We start from the raw sequence: 19698 nt of genomic DNA, 5'->3' as shown, positions 1-19698 counted from the left end.
TCTTCTGGGGCCGATTGCACGTATTGGGATGTAGTTTTCGGCGAATCATATCGGACTATGGATACATACATTGGTACATGCGTAATAATCACAACGTTAATATTGACCGAGATAATGAGGCAAGTACATGTTTTTAAATGGGACACTATACCTTTTTTTTACCATCATTCGTACACTCTGGAAAAGATGTGTATAGTGATGTAACACATGTTGCTATTATGATTCAAACTTTGCTTAAAAGATGCTGAGAAATATTGTAGATTGAAGGTCAAGGCGGTCAGAAGCAGCTGCAGACTGTAAACACACCTCGCGCAACCCGGGAAGCAGGCCATTTCATACAATTAGTAGATCATGTGACGTTGAACCAGTAGGGCGTGCTTCTCCTAACAAGACGTAGTTGCTGCTGGAACATTATGTCCAGATATGTACACAAATCAGGAGAAGTTAGACATGTTACTTCTGTATGGCGAATGTCGTAGGAATGCTGTTGAAACCATACGGTGGTACAGGGATATGTATCCTGATCATCGGTATCCTACTCGCCAGGCCATTGCAAGAATGATTACTACATTAGTGTGAATAGGCAGCTTTAACAGAAAACAAAGGAGGAGGAAAAAGACTGCAACCAACAGAGACCATGAAGTGGCTGTTCTGGCCATGACGTTTATCGACCCTTATTGTGGCATGAGAAGTATTGCTGCAGAATGTAGGGTCAGCCAGACGAGTGTCATGCACATTCTGCACCGGCATAAGTTCCACCCATATCACTTTTCACTCCATCGGGCACTTGAAAGACGCAATTTCGAACGTCGTATGGAATTTTGTCGGTTTGCTCTGCAACGCCTGTGAGATGATAATACATTCTTCAAACGTGTGCTCTTCACCAACGAAGCAACATTCACTAATCACAGGAATGTAAATTTATGTAACATGTGCTACTGGGCAACTGAAACCCACATTGGCTACGTCAGGTACAGCACCAAAGGCCATGGTGCATCAACAGGTGGTGCGGCATTGTAGGAAATTACATCATAGGACCTTATTTCATTACAGGCGTATTAAATGGAAGTAAGTATGGAGACTTTCTTAGGAATATTCTACCCGTTATGCTAGAGGAGATACCACTCAATGAGCGCCTGTGTATGTGGTTCCAACATGACAGCTGCCCAGCTCATTCCTCACGTGTTGCAAGTCAAATATTGAATGAGACATTTCCTGACCGCTGGATTGGATGGAATGCTGCAGTACAGTGGCCTGCCAGGTCCCCCGATTTGACTCCACTTGATTTCTTTTTGTGGGGAACAGTGAAAGATGCAGTCTACTGCAAAGCCTCAACAATGCCAGATGACATGCGCCGCCGAATCGTCTCAGCTTGCTCCGCCTTATCATCCACTGACCTGTCTTCTGTTAACCATTCTCTTGAATGTCAATTGCTGATATGACTTGCAGTCAACGGTAAACCACTTTAGTACATGCTTAAGTAAAGTACATTGCCATGTTTTGTTAAGAACCCTATGAATTGTGAAGGTTATTAGTAGGTACCAATGTATTATTAAACAATATGTGTCAATGACTAGTAACATCCTTGATGAAGTATGAATGTAACATGTGTGGACAACGTGTATACGACGTAGGTTGTCCTGTCGTATTGTTTGGTGGGAGGTGGTCTGCATATGAATGTGAATAAAATGAGTATCTTATCAAATGTGTATTCTCTCTAATTATAATGTCCAGTACTATCTGTGGAAACAGTAGTTTCACAGCGGACACTTTGTTACCTCACAGACACACTGAGGCATCACCTGGTGAAGAGTTTCCCATGACGTGTCCATCAATAACATTATCAGCCGCTTACTGTGCGTCAGGTGTGACATGTAAGCAGGAAGGGGGCAAAGCTTAAATGAGAAACTGCGTGACAAAGCAGTTTCTATGTTCACACAATAACTATTCATTTCAGCCTGGGAATATCCATGCATTTGGCATAGTTCTCATATTCGTAGCGTAGGCCATGCATGCTGCTTAGAGCATGGCAACTTGGCCTGCGGGTCGTGCGAGGTATGTTTTTGCAGTCTGCTGCCGCTTACAACCGCCTCGACCTTAAATCGTACAATATTACCCAGCACCTTTTAAGCAAAGTTTAAATCACAATAGCAACATGCATTACATCACTATACGAATATTTTCCAGAGCGTTCGAATGATCTCTGCCCAAACTCTTTGCCTTTAAATTTGTCTGCTTGTGTCTGTATATGTGCGGATGGATATGTGTGTGTGTGCAAGTGTAAACCTGTCCCTTTTTCCCCCTAAGGTAAGTCTTTCTGCTCCTGGATTGGAATGACTCCTTACCCTCTCCCTTAAAACCCACATCCTGTCGTCTTTCCCTCTCCTTCCCTCTTTCCTGATGAAGCAACCGTGGGTTGCGAAAGCTTGAATTTTGTGTGTGTGTTTGTGTTTGTTAGTGTCTCTATCAACATACCAATGCTTTCGTTTGGTAAGTTACATCATCTTTGTTTTTAGATATATTTTTCCCACGTGGAATGTTTCCCTCTATTATATTCATGACTATTGAAAAAGTTTTTCTTGCTTATTTTACTTTTTGATTCAATTGGGAGGAGAAGTATTGGGGGAAGGTGAGACAGCTGGCTGTGAGGGATGAGTTGTTGGTGAGGTCTTGATGTGTTGTGAAAGAGTGAGATGGCAGGCATGCAGGAGGGAGAGGGACTCCACTTTTGGTATTTCTGCCCATGACTGTAGTGACACTCCTTGTCTGAATTTTAGGAGGAGGTGGTGTGTTTGCTTCCAGGGGCACACTGGGAAAGCTAATGTTCCACAGCAACAAAGCTAGTGGAATTTTAGCACACAGGGACGTACCAAGCAAGGGGCCTCATGACAAGAGGAAAGGAAATGGAGAAAGTGATTAGCTTTTGACTATAGGACTGATGGGTGACGCCTGTAAGTCAGGACATATGATCCTTCTATGGGAAAATTGTAACTAGCCACAGTGCGTTGACCAGCAGGGAACCAGTGAAGTTGCATTTGTGGAGCTTTCAGAACAAACTCAAGGTTGGTGAAAAAGATATCTATTAGTGTTTGCTTTTGGCTTATTGTCAACTGTACGGATGAAGGGTGACAGGTAGAGATGAGATGGGAGGGGTGACCCCCAAGAAATATATATATTAAAAGGAATTAGATAAAGGAAAGCAGGTTTTTGGAAATTCTAGCATGGTTAAGCCTAGGATCAGCATGAAAGTGAGTGTTCTTGGACTGAGACTTTTGCTGAGGTTAGGTTCTTAGAATATTGGTTGAATAGAGCAATAGGATTTAGAGAGAGCATTTGGCAGTTATACATTACAGAGCATAAAAGTATGTTCTGGAGATGTGAAGTAAGGAGGTTATACAAGGCAGGGTTTGGGACATAACAAGTTGCCTCTATTTATGATCTCCTTTCAGTCTGCTCTGTACTCTATCAGAATTCTTCCAATGAACTGTCATTCCCTTGTTCTTTCTATGACTGATTTTGTGTGGTTCCCCATTTCTTACCTTTTTTTCAGTGTTGTATTGAGTTATTTAATTGCTGTGACTGTCCACTACAGTAATGCACAAAAGTCATTGTATGCTAAAGTTACCTGATTTTATTTCTCTTACTCATGCAGATAATTTTGTATTCATCCATATTTTGGGCAATTTATCACTCATTACTCATACTGCAAAATTATAAGAAGACAGAATGGCCAACCAGAAAACAAAATTGCAGTACCACTGATAGACACATTTAAAAGTGGGTGAAAAGCTATTCCTAGCTCTTGCAACTGTTCGTTCCACCCTCTGGGAGAGAGGTTGGATCAGATGGGAAAGGATAACAGGTTACTGATAACTCACTATGAAAGTGAGCCTCATGTTGTGAGGGTGAGGGGAAACAAAGCTTAAGGGAGAAGAAGAGGGCAACCACTGTGTGAGATTAGTGCCATTAACAATTAGGTCCCACAGCATTCACCCAGTTCTGTGACAAAGGCATTATGTGTCTGTCCATGGAAGGTTTCCTTTATTCACTGAGTGTTTGTCTGTACTCTGACTTTGCAAGACACTGCAGACTGATTTTCATATATCGGCAATCACACACATAATGTTATTGATAAAGAATGTGTACGTTTCAATCTGTCCTGTTCACTGACCAAGTGCTGGGGATAAAATTTATTCCAACCATTTGGATCTGGAGTGGCTAAAAATTGGTTGAGCAACACTTTATTTAATTTAGGGCTCTTAGAAATTGAGGGTATTAGCACTGTTAGAAGTTTATTTAAAGTGAAACAAGTTTAAATTTTGTGAAATGATAAGATAATATTAATAATAATTATTATTATTATTAGCGAATGTCCCCATAGGAGAACGATAAGCAGGTGATTTATCAATATTTCTTTAGGTTCTTCTTGTTTTGCCAATATTTCTTCATTTTCTCCCCAAAGGCCTTCTTTCTTTCTTCAGTCCACTTTGGTCGGTATGGTTTTGGTGCCGTCTCTGAAGTAAACTTCCACTTTGCAATATTAATATTCTGATGTTCATGATTTACATATGCTTTTTCCTTTTTGTGTATGAGCAGTCAGTGTTAGTGGTGGGGCTTCTTTTAGTCACAGATTTAGATTGTTAATGAATATTATATTACTGGAGAACTTGTTACATTAATTGATAAATATTTTGTCTGTATGAGAAAATACAATTTGAGTTACAGCATACTAAAGCCACACAAAAGAAAAAAAGACTGCTCAAAATGTCATAACATATTAGTGTGTGACTATATTTTGTCATTGAACTGCATACTTACACTGAGATAATTTTTACCAAAATCAGTCGTCTTGTTGGTAAAGGAGTAACCGTTCGGCATGAGTTCCAACACAAAAGAAAGAAGAATGATGCTGCAAATTTTTGTACTTGCTCCAGATAGTAGTGGTTACCTTCAAAGCAGGACTCATTAGCATCCACACTCATCTGCATTCATTCCTTCTACAGCTCAAAACATTTCCACATGTCATTTTCTACATGGCTCTGCCAGAACTTCACTGAGAACACGTGCTGTGAACTGTATGCCCACTGCCACTGAGTTGATTGATTTTGGCGAAAATTGCCAGTGTAAAGACACAGTTCAAAGTCAAAAAGAGCCACAGCCGAAGGCACATCACAGCAAGTAGTTGCCTAATAAGATGAAGATTTTGTCATTTTGGATACATAAGACCATTGTTCAGAGGTGGATACTAAGTTCCCCATAGGAAGTTACATTTTCCTTGCACCCAAGCATTTCTTTCTATCTTTGTTTGTTATGTGTGTGTATGTGAAGTTAATGAATATTGCATTCCGTATATGTGACTTTTATGTCAATACATGAAAGATATATTAAAATATTATGAAAAGGATATAGTTGCTACTCACTATATAGCAGAGATGCTGAGTCGCAGATAGGCACAACAAAAAGACTGTCACAAAATAAGTTTTCAGGTGACAAGGCCTTTGTCAAAAATAGATACTTAAGTGTGGCTTCAGCTGCCAGAGACTACAGTCATGTGTGTGAGTTGCAGATGACTATCTGTCATCTGTTTTTGACAAAGCTATTTTTGGCTGAAAGCTTATTTTGTAACAATCTTCATTTATGCTATATGGTGAGTAGAAACTACCCTTTTCATAATAGTGTTACATTCCATCCTGACACACACACACACACACACACACACACACACACACACACACACACGTGCACGCGCACACACATACCCCATCTGAACAGATCTGGAAGGCCTAATGGTACCAACCAACTGGTGTGTCTTCCTCAGCAGATAGATGTCACTAGATGTGGATATGGAGGGGCATATGGTCACCACACCACACTCCTGACTATTGTCAATTTTGTGACTGGAGCTGCTACTTTTCAATCAAGTAGCTCCTCAGTTGACCTCACAGGGGCTGAGAGCACCCCACTTGCCAACAGTGCTCAGCAGATGTGGATGGTCATCAACCCAAGTACTAACCAAGCCCAACAGCACTTAAATTTAATGATCTGAGGGGAACCGGTGTTAACATGGGCAGCAAGGCCATTCACATGAACTTTGTTCTGTGTGTTATTGTATTTTAACTGCTTTTGCATTGTATTTTCTGAGGCAGAGATTGGGGACCAGCCCCACATTTACCTTTAAAAATGGAACAATATCTAAAAATCATAACCAGGCAGGCAAGTGGACAGAATCAGTACTCATTAACTTGCTGCAATTTATTTTTATTTATTTTATTTGAGATACATATTCCATAGGTCGAGTATGGCGTGATTACACATGGATGTGGAACGAGTCAAGGCAGGTACAATATAGATATCTTACAATACAATACATACTGGTATATTACACAAAGTAGATGGATGATTCAAAACTGGTACAATACAATAATATAATCGAGATAATAAACAATACAATACAAAAATATAATAGTGATAAAAAAAACAATACAAATACAATGACAAAGGAAATAATCTGAATTACTATAGAAAATTATTTCTCTCTGCTGAAGAATTCATCTAAAGAGCAGAAAAATTTTTCCAGTAGGAATTCCTTTAGCTTTTTTTTTAATAGCATTTTTTTTTCTTTTAGACACTTTATATTACTCGGGAGTGCGTTAAAGATTTTTTTACTTGTTTACTTTACCCCTTTTTGTACCAGAGAGACATTTTTTCGTTCACAGTGACATATCACCTTTTCGTCTTCTGTTATAATGATGGTATGCCTCATTTGTTTCATATTCAGAGGAATTGAGAAGTGTCAAAGCCATGAGTGAGAGGAGAGGTTAATATACCTAACTGTTTAAAAAGACTGCAACATGAGGTTCTTGGAGGAATACTACAAATAATTTGGACTATTTTTTTCTGGCTTACAAAAAAGTTTTTTGGAAGTGGTGAGTTGCCCCAAGATTATTCCATATCACATCACTGAATGAAAGTAACCAAAATGTGCACACTTTGATACGTTGACGTCTCCAATTTTGGAGATTATTCGGATGGCAAATGTTGCTGAGCTAATCTTTTTTTAGTGTTTGACACATGTGGAATTCCCAGTTGAGTCGGTTATCTATGTGAATGCCTAGGAACTTTGTGCACTGAACGCTCTGTAACTGTTGGCTCTTGTGTGCAATGTTAATCTCTTCTGGCCTTATGTAACTGGATTGGAACTGCATGTAATTTGTTTTACTGAGGTTTATTGCTAGAGAATTTGCTGTGAACCAGTTCAGAGCAGTTGCAAGTGCTTGGTTGGCATTTAACTCTACATGAGTAGAGGTTTTGCTGGCTGTCACTATACTTGTGTCATCTGCAAACATTGTGATATTGCTAGCACTGTTTGAGGACAGGGGTAGGTCATTAATATATATAATAAATAGGAGGGTACCAAGGACTGACCCTTGTGGAACTCCATGATGTACTGTTCCTCAGTCAGACTCTACCTCTCCTACTTGTAGATTGTTAACACCTAATACTATTTTTTGTTGTCTACCTTCTAGATATGATCTGAGCCAGTTACTCATTTGCCCACGGATTCCATATTGGGCTGATTTTCCTAAAAGTATTCTGTGATCGACGCAGTTGAAAGCCTTAGTCAGGTCACAGAATATGCAACGGGTAATTTTTTCTTGTCAAGGCATTCTAAAACATTATTTGTAAGTGCATAAATTGCTTCGGTTGTAGATATACATGATCTGAAACCAAACTGTTGTTTACTAAGTAGTGCAAATTTTTTTAAGATGATTGACAATCGTGACATATATTAATTTTTCAAAGACTTTAGAAAATGCTGTTACAAGAGAGATAGGACGATAGTTGGAAACATCTGTGGGATCACCTTTTTTGTAGAGGGGCTTCACAGTAACATACTTCATTCTGTCAGGGAAGATACCTTGATTTAGAGAGGAATTGAATATATGAGCTAGAACTTTAGAGAGTTGATTACAGCTGGCTTTTAGCAGTTTGCTGCAAATATTATCTATACCCGATGAATTTTTACTTTTTAGAGACACTATGGTTTTTCTTACTTCTTGCACGGTTATAGGGGCCATACCCATCCTGTCTGTAGAGTTAGGGAAAAGTTCTTTCAGAGTTGTTATTGACTTTTCTGAAGAGCCTTTGCATGCTGTTTTCTCAGCAACAGTTAAAAAGTGCTCATTAAAGATCTAAGCTACAGTATCTTGATTTTGAGCTAGCGTACCTTTATTGTTAAGAGCGATATTTTGGGTCTTGTTGGGGTAATTTGCACCAGTCTCATTTCGTATCATTTCTCGTATAGTTTTCATTTTATTAATGGAGTTATTAATTTTTGAGCACAGATACATACTTTTTGATTTCAGAATGACTTTATTCAATATTTTACAGTATTTTTTATAGTTATTTAAAAGGGTAGGGTCATCTGATTTTTTTGAGGCAATGTACAACTCTCTTTCTTTTGCAAGAATTCCTAATTCCTGTGGTAATCCAAGGTTTGTTGGTGGATTTTTTAGTATGGGTTTTATATAATCTTTTTCGTAATGTACTTTCAAAAAGGTTGTGTTTGGAATTGGCATTTTTTGCATTATATACTGGACCCCAATCTATGTTTTGGAGACTGATTTAAAGGTCTCAATAGTTTCCTTATTAGATTTCCTAGTAATTTTCCAGTTGGGACCACTATTATTCTCACAAATACTTGAATTGTTAATGGCGAGTCTTTGTCCATCATTGTCAGAGAGACCATTCAGGACTTGCCTGACAGCTATATCATCAATCGTGGTTGTGTCAATAAATACATTATCAGTTAATGATTTTGTTCATGAAGCTATTCTGGTGGGAAACTTTACAACAGAAGTGAGATTATATGAGGACGTCAAGTTCTCAAAATCTACTCTGTCTCTGGAGTTCGATAGGAAATTTGCATTGAAGTCTCCAACAACTATGACATCTCTACTGAGTTTAAATATGTATATTGAGAATGCATCTAACTGTTTAAAAAAATGCTAAAGTTACCTGAAGGTGCCCTGTATAAAGCTACTACTGCTATATAAGAATTATTTAAAGCCAGTTCTATGGCACACACTTCAAACTGTTGATCTGTACAAAAATTCTGCACATAAATTATGCTACATATGATGCTGTTTCTGACATAGATCACTGTTGTTGTTGTTGTTGTTGTGGTTGGCAGGAGAGCCAACACAGGGTTACTAAAGGAGGCCGAAATGTACGCGTTTTAGCTCACGCAGGCTGACGTGAGGTCTGGAACATGACAAGGGAATTAGAATTGAGAAAAACGGTGGATTACTTAACTTTAATCCATTAATGACGAACGTCGCTCTTGAGAATACATGATTTACAATATCAATAGAAACTGATCATGGCGCCTTGCTAGGTTGTAGCAAATAACGTAGCTGAAGGCTATGCTAACTATCATCCCAGCAAAATAGAGCGTATTTCGTCAGTGAACTATCGCTAGCAAAGTCGGCTGTCCAACTGGGGCGAGTGCTAGGAAGTCTCTCTAGACCTGCCGTGTGGCGGCGCTCGGTCTGCAATCACTGATAGTGGCGACACGCGGGTCTGACGTATACTACCGGACTGCGGCCGATTTAAAGGCTACCACCTAGCAAGTGTGGTGTCTGGCAGTGACACCACTGTTGTAGTCTTCAGTCCTGAGACTCGTTTGAAGCAGCTCTCCATGCTACTCTATCCTGTGCAAGCTTCTTCATCTCCCAGTACGTACTGCAGCCCACATCCTTCTGAATCTGCTTAATGTATTCATCTCTTGGTCTCCCTATGCGATTTTTACCCTCGACCCTGCCCTCCATTGCTAAATTTGTGATCCCTTGATGCCTCAGAACATGCCCTACCAACCAGTCCCTTCTTCTTGCCAAGTTGTGCCACAAACTCCTCTTCTCCCCTATTCTATGCAATACCTCCTCATTAGTTACGTGATCTACCCATCTATTCTTCAGCTTTCTTCTGTAGCACCACATTTTGAAAGCTTCTATTCTCTTCTTGTCCAAACTATTTATCGTCCATATTTCACTTCCATACATTGCTACAGTCCATACAAATACTTTCACAAACGACTTCCTGACACTTAAATCTATACTCGATGTTAACAAACTTCTCTTCTTCAGAAACGCTTTCCTTGCCATTGCCAGTCTACATTGTATATCCTCTCTACTTCGATCATCATCAGTTATTTTGCTCCCCAAATAGCAAAACTCATTTACTTCTTTAAGCGTCTCATTTCCTAATCTAATTCCCTCAGCATCACCCGACTTAATTCGACTACATTCTATTATTCTCGTTTTGCTTTTGTTGATGTTCATCTTATATCCTCCTGTCAAGACACTGTCCATTCCATTCAGCTGCTCTTCCAAGTCCTTTGCTGTCTCTGACAGAATTACAATGTCATCGGCAAACCTCAAAGATTTTATATCTTCTCCATGGATTTTAATACCTACTCCAAATTTTTCTTTTGTTTCCTGTACTGATTGCTCAATATACAGATTGAATAGCATCAGGGAGAGGCTACAACCCTGTCTCAGTCCCTTCCCAACCTCTGCTTCCCTTTCATGTCCCTCGACTCTTATAACTGCCATCTGGTTTGTGTAAAAATTGTAAATAGCCTTTCGCTCCCTGTATTTTACCCCTGCCACCTTTAGAATTTGAAAGAGAGTATTCCAGTCAACATTGTCAAAAGCTTTCTCTAAGTCTAAAAATACTAGAAATGTAGGTTTACCTTTCCTTAATATTTCTTCGAAGATAAGTCGTAAGGTCAGTATTGCCTCACGTGTTTCAACATTTCTACGGAAGCCAAACTGATCTTCCCCGAGGTCAGCTTCTACTAGTTTTTCCATTCGTCTGTAAAGAATTCGTGTTAGTATTTTGCAGCTGTGACTTATTAAACTGATAGTTCGGTAATTTTCAGATCTGTCAACACCTGCTCTTTTGGGATTGGAATTATTAAAAAAAAATGATTCAAATGGCTCTGAGCACTATGGGACTTAACATCTATGGCCATCAGTCCCCTAGAACTTAGAACTACTTAAACATAACTAACCTGAGGACAACACACAACACACAGTCATCACGAGGCAGAGAAAATCCCTGACCCCGCCGGGAATCGAACCCAGAAACCCGGGCGTGGGAAGTGAGAGCGCTACCGCACGACTACTAGCTGCGGACTGGAATTATTATATTCTTTTTTAAGTCTGAGGGTATTTTGCCTGTCTCATACATATTTCTCACCAGATGGTAGAGTTTTGTCGTGACTGACTCCCAAGGTCGTCAATAGTTCTAATGGAATGTTGTCTCCTCCCGGTGCCTTGTTTTGACTCAGGTCTTTCAGCGCTCTGTCAAACTCTTCACGCAGTATCGTATCTCCCATTTCATCTCCATCTACATCCTCTTTCATTTCCATAATATTGTCCTGAAGTACATCGCCCTTGTATAGATGCTCTATATACTTCTTCCACCTTTCTGCTTTCCCTTCTTTGCTTAGAACTGGGTTTCCATCTGAGTCCTTGATATTCATACAAGTGGTTCTCTTTTCTCCAAAGGTCTCTTTAATTTTCCTGTAGGCAGTATCCATCCTACCCCTAGTGAGATAAGCCTTTACATCCTTACATTTGTCCTCTAGCAATACCTGCTTAGCCATTTTGTACTTCCTGTCGATCCCATTTTTGAGACGTTTGTATTCCTTTTTGCCTGCTTCATTTACTGCATTTTTATATTTTCACCTTTGATCAATTAAATACTGTATTTCTTCTGTTACCTACGGATTTCTACCAGCCCCCGTCTTTTTACCTACTTGATCGTCTTCTTCTTTCACTACTTCTTTCCCCCGGTCCAGTCAGTTGTTCCTTTATGCTCTCTCTGAAACTCTCTACAACCTCTGGTTTTGTCAGTTTATCCAGGTCCTATCTCTTTAAATTCCCCCCTTTTTGCAGTTTCTTCAGTTTTAATCTACAGTTCATAACCAATAAATTGTGGTCAGAGTCCACATCTGCCCCTGGAGATGTCTTACAATTTAAAACCTGGCTCCTAAATCTCTGTCTTACCATTATATAATCTATCTAATACCTTTTGGTATCTCCAGGGTTCTTCCATGTATACAACCTTCTTTCATGATTCTTGAACCAAGTGTTAGCTATGATTAATTTATGCTCTGTGCAAAATTCTACCAGACGGCTTCCTCTTTCTTTTCTTACACTCAATCCATATTCACCTACTATGTTTCCTTCTCTCCCTTTCTCTACTCTCAAATTTCAGTCACCCATGACTATTAATTTTTCGTCTCCCTTCACTACCTCAATAATTTCTTTTACCTCATCATACATTTCATCAATTTCTTCATCTTTTGCAGAGCTAGTTGGCATATAAACTTGTACTACTGTAGTAGGCATGGGCTTCGTGTCTATGTTGGCCACAATAATGCATTCACTATGCTGTTTGTAGTAGCTTACCCGCACCCTTATTTTTTTATTCATTATTAAACCTACTCCTGCATTACCCCTATTTGATTTTGTATTTATAACCCTGTATTCACCCGACCAAAAGTCTTGTTCCTCCTGCCACCAAACTTCACTAATTCCCACTATCTCTAACTTTAACCTGTCCATTTCCCTTTTTAAATTTTCTAACCTACCTGCCTGATTAAGGGATCTGACATTCGATGCTCCTATCCGTAGAATGCCAGTTTTCTTTCTCTTCATAAGGACGTCCTCCTGTGTAGTCCCCACCCGGAGATCCAAATGGGGGACTATTTTACCTCCGGAATATTTTACCCAAGAGGTCGCCATCATCATTTAACCATACAGTAAAGCTGCATGCCCTCGGGAAAAAGTACGGCTGTAGTTTCCCCTTGCTTTCAGCCGTTCGCAGTACCAGCACAGAAGCCAGCCGGTGTGGCCGTGCGGTTGTTGGTGCTTCAGTCTGGAACCGCGTGACTGCTACGGTCGCAGGTTCAAATCCTGCCTGGAGCATGGATGTGTGTGATGTTCTTAGGTTGGTTAGGTTTAAGTAGTTCTAAGTTTTAGGTGACTGATGACCTCAGAAGTTATATCGCGTAGTGCTCAGAGCCATTTAACCAGCACAGCAAGTCTGTTTTAGTTAGAGTTAGATGGCCAGATCAGTCAATCATCCAGACTGTTGCCCTGCAACTACTGAAAAGGCTGCTGCCCCTCTTCAGGAACCACACGTTTGTCTGGCCTCTCAACAGATACCCCTCCATTGTGGTTGCACCTACGGTACGGCCATCTGTATCGCTGAGGCATGCAAACTGCCCCACCAGTGGCAAGGTCTGTGGTTCATGGGGGACGTATAGATCACTACTCCACTTTATTCTATAAATTTCGTACAGTAAGGTGTTGCTAAGCAGTAATTATCTATAGCAAGTTTTTCAATATCTGACATAACATAGTGCTCACTAAAGCACAGAACATGGGCACAATCTATACCTTGTGGCTCCTGGACATTAATTAAGAGTTCATTAATCTTGTTGCTTAGGCTACATGTGTTTTGATGGTAAATAGTCAGATTTTGATTTCCAGAACTGCTTACACATTTATCCCTAAAAAAGAAATATCAGTTGACGGAGTGGGTTTGGTATTTTTCACTATCCATTTATTTGAGTTTCCATGTACTGGGAGACTGGGAAGAATCAGCTTTACCTGGTGTTTTCAGCGGCTATTTGTCCAATGTCATCTGTCTATACTCATTCCTGCAGTCTTCTTGTCCTGTGGAGCACTCATTCTTCGATTGTGTGTGTTTTGAGTGTATGTTGTTCCTAGCATTTACAATGATGTAGGTCTGTCTCACCTTCCTGTCTCACAAGCTAGTGTGTTGAAGTAATTTCCATTTTTTTGTTGGCATTCTCATGCCATTGGTGCGTATGTTTTGATCATCTTCCTCTGTGTATGCTCTTTCTATACTCAGACAGAACATATCAGCCTAATAGCTTTGCTCAGACATCTTTGATTTTTTTCCTTGCGGGGGTTCATAGTCATACAAAAATTTCAAATACATCATTGTCTTCTTTACTTAAAATAAGAGAAAGACAACCACTTACTTGTGGGGGATAAACACATATACAGAGCACAATATTCATTAACTTTTGAGGTCTGGCTCTACTTGTAGAAGAAGGATGAGTGCACACATAACAAAATACTACACTCACTAGCTTCCTAGCTATAGCTTGTCTTCTAGTAGAAAGTACACGCATTCAGTGTATGCTTTCTCTGTTTGAAGAAGAGCCATAGTTTGAAAACTAGTGAATGTTTTGTTATGTGTGTTGTATGCCACCCATATATCTGCTATATGTGAGTGATTGCCTTTCCCTTATTTTATATATTGTTCCATCCAGGAATGTTCATTATTGTTATTCATTGTCACCTTTGATTTTTAAAATCCTTAATTGATGTTTTGTTTTTGTTGTGTGCAGAATAATTTTTACAATGATTATATGCAAAATTTTAAACCAGCGTTAATGTGTTTCAGCAGCTTGAGCCCTCCTTCAGATCCAAATTACAATTTTAAGAATTTGGATATACCATCAGGATGACATCAGAAATAATGTCAGAGACTAATTGTCAAGTAAGTATTTCTTGATTAAGAATGTGTTGAATGAAAGTAATGTACCTATTTACATTAGTTGGTTATGAAATAGAATGGAAAACCTGACAACCTAAGTTTTTAATCTCATTTGCATATTGATTGCTGTTATGTTGTTGTGGTCTTCAGTCCCGAGACTGGTTTGATGCAGCTCTCCATGCTACCCTATCCTGTGCAAGCTTCTTCATCTCCCAGTACTTACTGTGACCTACATCCTGTTACAAGTACAACCATGATATAGTGTACACATGACCTTAAAGGAGAGAATAACTGGAGTTTAGATTTGCCAGCATAGTATTTCAGTGTGTTAAAACTAGAGTGAATGGAAGATGGACAAGAGTGGAGAGGGTGTGATAAAAGAGAAACGATAGTAGCAAATGTGTGAAAAAGTATAACTGGAGAGGGTGGTATTTTTGAGTAAATGCCATTAAGAAAGCTTTTCTCCTTAAATCAGTCTTGTACTTTCATCAACAGAGCTTGGGACTGACTCCTGACCTCATCTATTTCAGATTTAACTTTCTTCAAATAAGGGGACTGTGTTTTTAGGAATTTGAGAAGTCATGTTATTTAAGTTTTACTGGTGATTTTTTGTTATTTTAATATGTATTATGTATTCGTGTTTTATAACATGCTCTCCTTGAGGATCTCCTTACAATGGATCGATGGAATGTAAAGTATATCAAAATTGACCAGTGCCATTTGTATTGCATACAGTTGGCTTTTCATTTTTGATTTTCTTGTATGCTATTGGGCAAGAATTAAATTTGCTATCATTTACTCACAGGGTGTAGACAAAAATGCGAAAACACACACATTACTATGCTTAATATGGCGTAGAAAAATCGTTGGCATTCAAAACAGCTTCCAGTCATCATGGAATGGATAAGTTCAAGTCCTTTATGGTTTTCAAGGGAATCTTATATCATTCTCTCTGATAAATATTGGTAAGTTCAGGTAACAGTGATGGAGGTAGATAGTGATCATGCACCATCCTCTCCAAAGTAGATCACAAACACTTAATAATACCAAGGTCAGGCCGCTGTGGTGGTGAGGAGAGATGCAACAGTTCATCCTTGTGTTCACAAAACCCCTCCTGGATGGCACAAGCTGTATGAACAGGGGGTCCAGTCATCTTGGAATACAGCATCAGCATTGGGGAACAAACATTGTACCATGCGTGGACCTGATCAGCCAAAAGGTCACATAATCCTTGGCAGTAATGAGATGTTGCAGAGTAACCATGGGGCCCATGGAGTACCATGATATGACTGCCCAATCGTGATGGAACCCCGCCATTTTTCAGTCTTGGTTTGTAAACTTGAGCAGAAGTTGGGAACAGTGTGCAGCAAGACTCATCATTGGTCCAAGGTCCAGGTTTTATGGCTTCAGCACTGGGTTTTTCTTTTTCAGACGTTTGCGTCACTGATGAGGGGTTTTGGAATTCCAACTCACCATGCAATTCCCTGCTTGTGGAGCTCCTTTCATATTGTTTTGATGCTGTCAGTGTTCATGAGTGTGACATTCAGTTCTGTAGTGACTTTTGCAGCTGTTGTTCTTTTATTTTTCATCACATTGTTCTTCAGTGACTATTCATCTCCATCACTAAACACAAACTTTCATCCATGTTGTGACTAACATTTTTCCACTTCTCCTGTATGTGATATAAATCTTTGATACAGTGCCTCTCAAAACACCAAACACTTTACTACCTTGGTTACATAAGCACCTTATGAGCACCAATAGTTTGTTCACACATGGCTTCTCTTAGATCCAACATAATACACTCACATAACAGTAACAGAAATTCCTGGGTGGAGCAATAAATAAAATAAGGAAAAGGCAACCTCCCATCTGTAGTGGAGTGATGCATGGAGCACATGAACAGTTAACAGGAAACAGCATTCATATTAGCTTTTGAGCTCTTGCTTGTTTTGTAGTAAAAGCACACTCCTTCAGCACAACCACAGAGACACCCAAATGAACATTCCCATCGCGTGGCGAGAGCTCAAGAGCTAGTGTAAGTACTGTTTGCAGTTACATGTTTCTGTATTCCATGTGTTACAGCTTCTGCACCACTGGTTAGCAACAGACACAGTGGCTGCACCAAAGACTGAGATGGCATGGAGTTTTACAATTATTTATTGAACTTTCTTTACAATTTCACCCTCGTCGTCGCTGCCCAGCCCTGCGGATCCCTCCGCCTGGCTGCTGCTGTATAGATTCTCCGACAATGCGCGCAACATACGCCGCTGATCGCACTCAGGAGCCTCAGGCCACCAATGCTCTGCTGAAGCCAGGATGCCCTGTGGTTGAGATGAACTCGTCGCCGTGAGGTCAGCTGCTGATGTCTGCAGCACCGGTGGCTGGGAAGCTGTCAGTTGCGATGTCTGTGAGGTCACGTCATGGACGGACCACGCGTCGTGGGGCCGGGTTGCTGTGAAGTCCGGGCGTCAGTCCCTGGCAGCACCTGTGACGAAGACCACGCTGCGGCCGGTCTTGCTGGAAGTTCTCGCTGTAGTTAGTTATCCATGTTGACGACCAAACTCTGGTTGACCTCCAGAACTGAAGTTGACATCTGGCGGTGAACAGATGACTCCTGTGAGCTGGAACAGACTTCCGGAATCATCACCTATGAAGATTGAACATTCGGACATGGACCACGTCCGTTGTCAGATCCAAACTGCTTCCTACTGGCTTCTGTCTGTTGCTGCCTGTGATCCACTATTTATATCCGCAGGAGGACATTTTCGACCCTCGGTGGGAGCTTTTTGTTATTATTCCCACAGTATATTGCAGCGTAACTTAGCGTGCTGGCCTCACTTCCCCTTACTCAGCACTCTCCAGGCTTCGCTGGGTGCTCGGTCTGTGTGCGTCCTTGGGTCAGCCTGTTGGTAGATTGCTGCTGTCAGCAAAACTATCTGTGCTTGCCTACTTCGCAATGCCTTGGTCGTCGGCGTGCCTTTGTTTTGCCATTCTCCACTGCGTGAAGCAGTGAAGCAACGCTTACTACATGTGGCCGCAATGCTGCCTCCTCCTAAAAATTAAATTCGTCCCCGAATTTACCCTATACGTTAACTCAAGTTCTGTCCTATATTCTACCTTTTCCGTACATACATCCAGGTTGCCCAGACTCATGCCCTACTGGTAATCCATTCTACAGGAAGCTCATGGAGCGGTCTGCATTAACATGCTGAATCCTCCGTTTTAATAAGACATATACTACACCGATAAATACAATCAACACGGTAATAGTACGGGTTGAAATACCAATGGTCGCTATGCTACGTTTCCGCCTGGTATCGTACTCCTCCACATACCTTAATAATTGCTGCATTGAAATTTGACCTTTCTCTGAATCTACTAGTTTATCTATCGTTTGCAGTAGTGTAGCATCCAAGGTGGTGTTAATATACGTCAATTTTCTCCTGGAGTGATGCTGAATGATGCATCTTGCCAGTAAAACGTCAGATGAGTATCTGTAACCTTGGTGACTCCTGTGACTGTTGCTGGTAAGCTGAAACGATCCCCTACTATTTCACAATTTGTCCCATTGATTAGCAAACCACTGTCCCATAATTCCATCTTCGTGGTTGCTGTCCAATTCCCATTGTCATAACATTTGGCTGATATCCTCTCCGTAGCGAATACTGAATACAACCAATGCCTCCCAATTTGCTGAAAATGTGGCGTAGGCTTCACTGTTATTCTCCAACACTCCAAAGCTTCTGCTTCTGCCCTAAATAACTGGATCTCACATGACCCCTTGCCCATGAAAAGAACCCGTGATGGACAAGTGGAAAGTGACTCTGTTAGACATCTACTCAACTCTAAACTCGACATAGTAGCATGAGTATCCCCCTCCTTATAAATTAATAAAACCTCCTGTGTCCTGAACTGTACACCCTACCCCATGTGCTCCCATCTGACTGGATAAGAATGCACTGTGTAACAGTGATACTGTCTCCCCACACTAGTTACTGGAAATCTAATCTCTATATACATCTTAACTAGATCCATTGTTACCTTAATCCTAGACATATGATAAAAAAGTGAGATACTCGCTTCAATTATCAGCACTACGTGCTCTACCCCCTCTGGAAACTCTCCCTCTGCCTGCTTCAGACTCCGTCTGAATTTTTCTGGTAACATCAACATCACACTCACCTGCCCGTGCAATGCATGATGTACTGCCTCTTGCAACTCATCCATCCTCACCTGTGCCTCACCAATGCTGTTAACCAGTTCCCAGAGCAATTTAGCCATTTGCAGCTTCCTTTCCACTTTATCCAACCGCTTTTGTACCTGTTCCAGATCCGTATTCAATAATTTCTGTGTTTGTTGTATATATGCTCGTAACCCTGTAGCCATCCCAAGCACCACGCGTGTCACATTCAACACCTCTTTAGCTAATCCCTGTGCCTCTGTTGGGTGTATATCCATTAACTTCCCTATGCTTTCCTCCCTATCACGAATAATTGTTAGAGAATTGTTCAAACTCTCAATATCGTCTCTATCCGCTGTTCCAAAAATTGTTTTCAGCAACTTCCCACCTGCATTCAACCAACCCCTCTTTACTCTCTTTCTCCTCCCTGGAATCATGCTCACAACTTGGCACAGTTGTTCCCTTATTTCCTTACATGACCTGTCCAAAGCCTCGTACTCTTCTTGCACGTCCCGTAATATTCCGTTCTTAGATGCAACCATTTCCCCACTTGATACCATCTCCTGTAACAGCCGCATCTTGTTCCTTCCTGCCAGATGTTGAGTGCCAGACGAAGTGTCCACTCGTGACTCGTGAGGACCACATCCGGTTGTTTCCCGAACAACACCTCACTTCACAATGGCATATCGTGTACCTGGCCAGCTTGTGTCAGCTGCTAGAGGACTACTATCCACTTGTACCCCATGCTGCATCACGTACAGAATGGAGAGAGAAGGAAAAAACTCCTATCACTACCCCTTAATACCAATAAAATAACCCTAGTCCATGCACAAAAATAATACACACATGATAATTACTGTTAACTACACATCCCTCGAATGCAACTTATACTTAATACCCAATTTACTGTC

General features: G+C 40.6%; 1 protein-coding gene across 12 annotated transcripts in view; it reads left to right on the top strand.

The window, feature by feature from the left end:
• LOC126330835 (zinc finger protein 710-like) overlaps positions 1-19698 on the top strand; it is a 112932-nt gene that overhangs the window by 14483 nt on the left and 78751 nt on the right. For 6 of the 12 annotated variants that reach the window (XM_049996431.1, XM_049996430.1, XM_049996426.1 and 3 more), the window contains exon 2: positions 14515-14607. In XM_049996431.1, coding sequence (XP_049852388.1) covers positions 14572-14607 — 36 coding nt within the window. In that variant the 5' untranslated portion in view covers positions 14515-14571. Of the gene's footprint in view, positions 1-6778; positions 6927-7439; positions 7645-14511; positions 14608-19698 lie in introns of those variants that run through there. The other 6 variants (XM_049996419.1, XM_049996429.1, XM_049996421.1 and 3 more) reach the window with 5 other exon arrangements.

The sequence above is a fragment of the Schistocerca gregaria genome, chromosome 2 (genome assembly GCF_023897955.1).
Source record: "Schistocerca gregaria isolate iqSchGreg1 chromosome 2, iqSchGreg1.2, whole genome shotgun sequence".
Taxonomy (NCBI): domain Eukaryota; kingdom Metazoa; phylum Arthropoda; class Insecta; order Orthoptera; family Acrididae; genus Schistocerca; species Schistocerca gregaria.
Note: the sequence above shows the minus strand (reverse complement) of the source record. Positions and strands in the feature narration are given on the sequence as shown.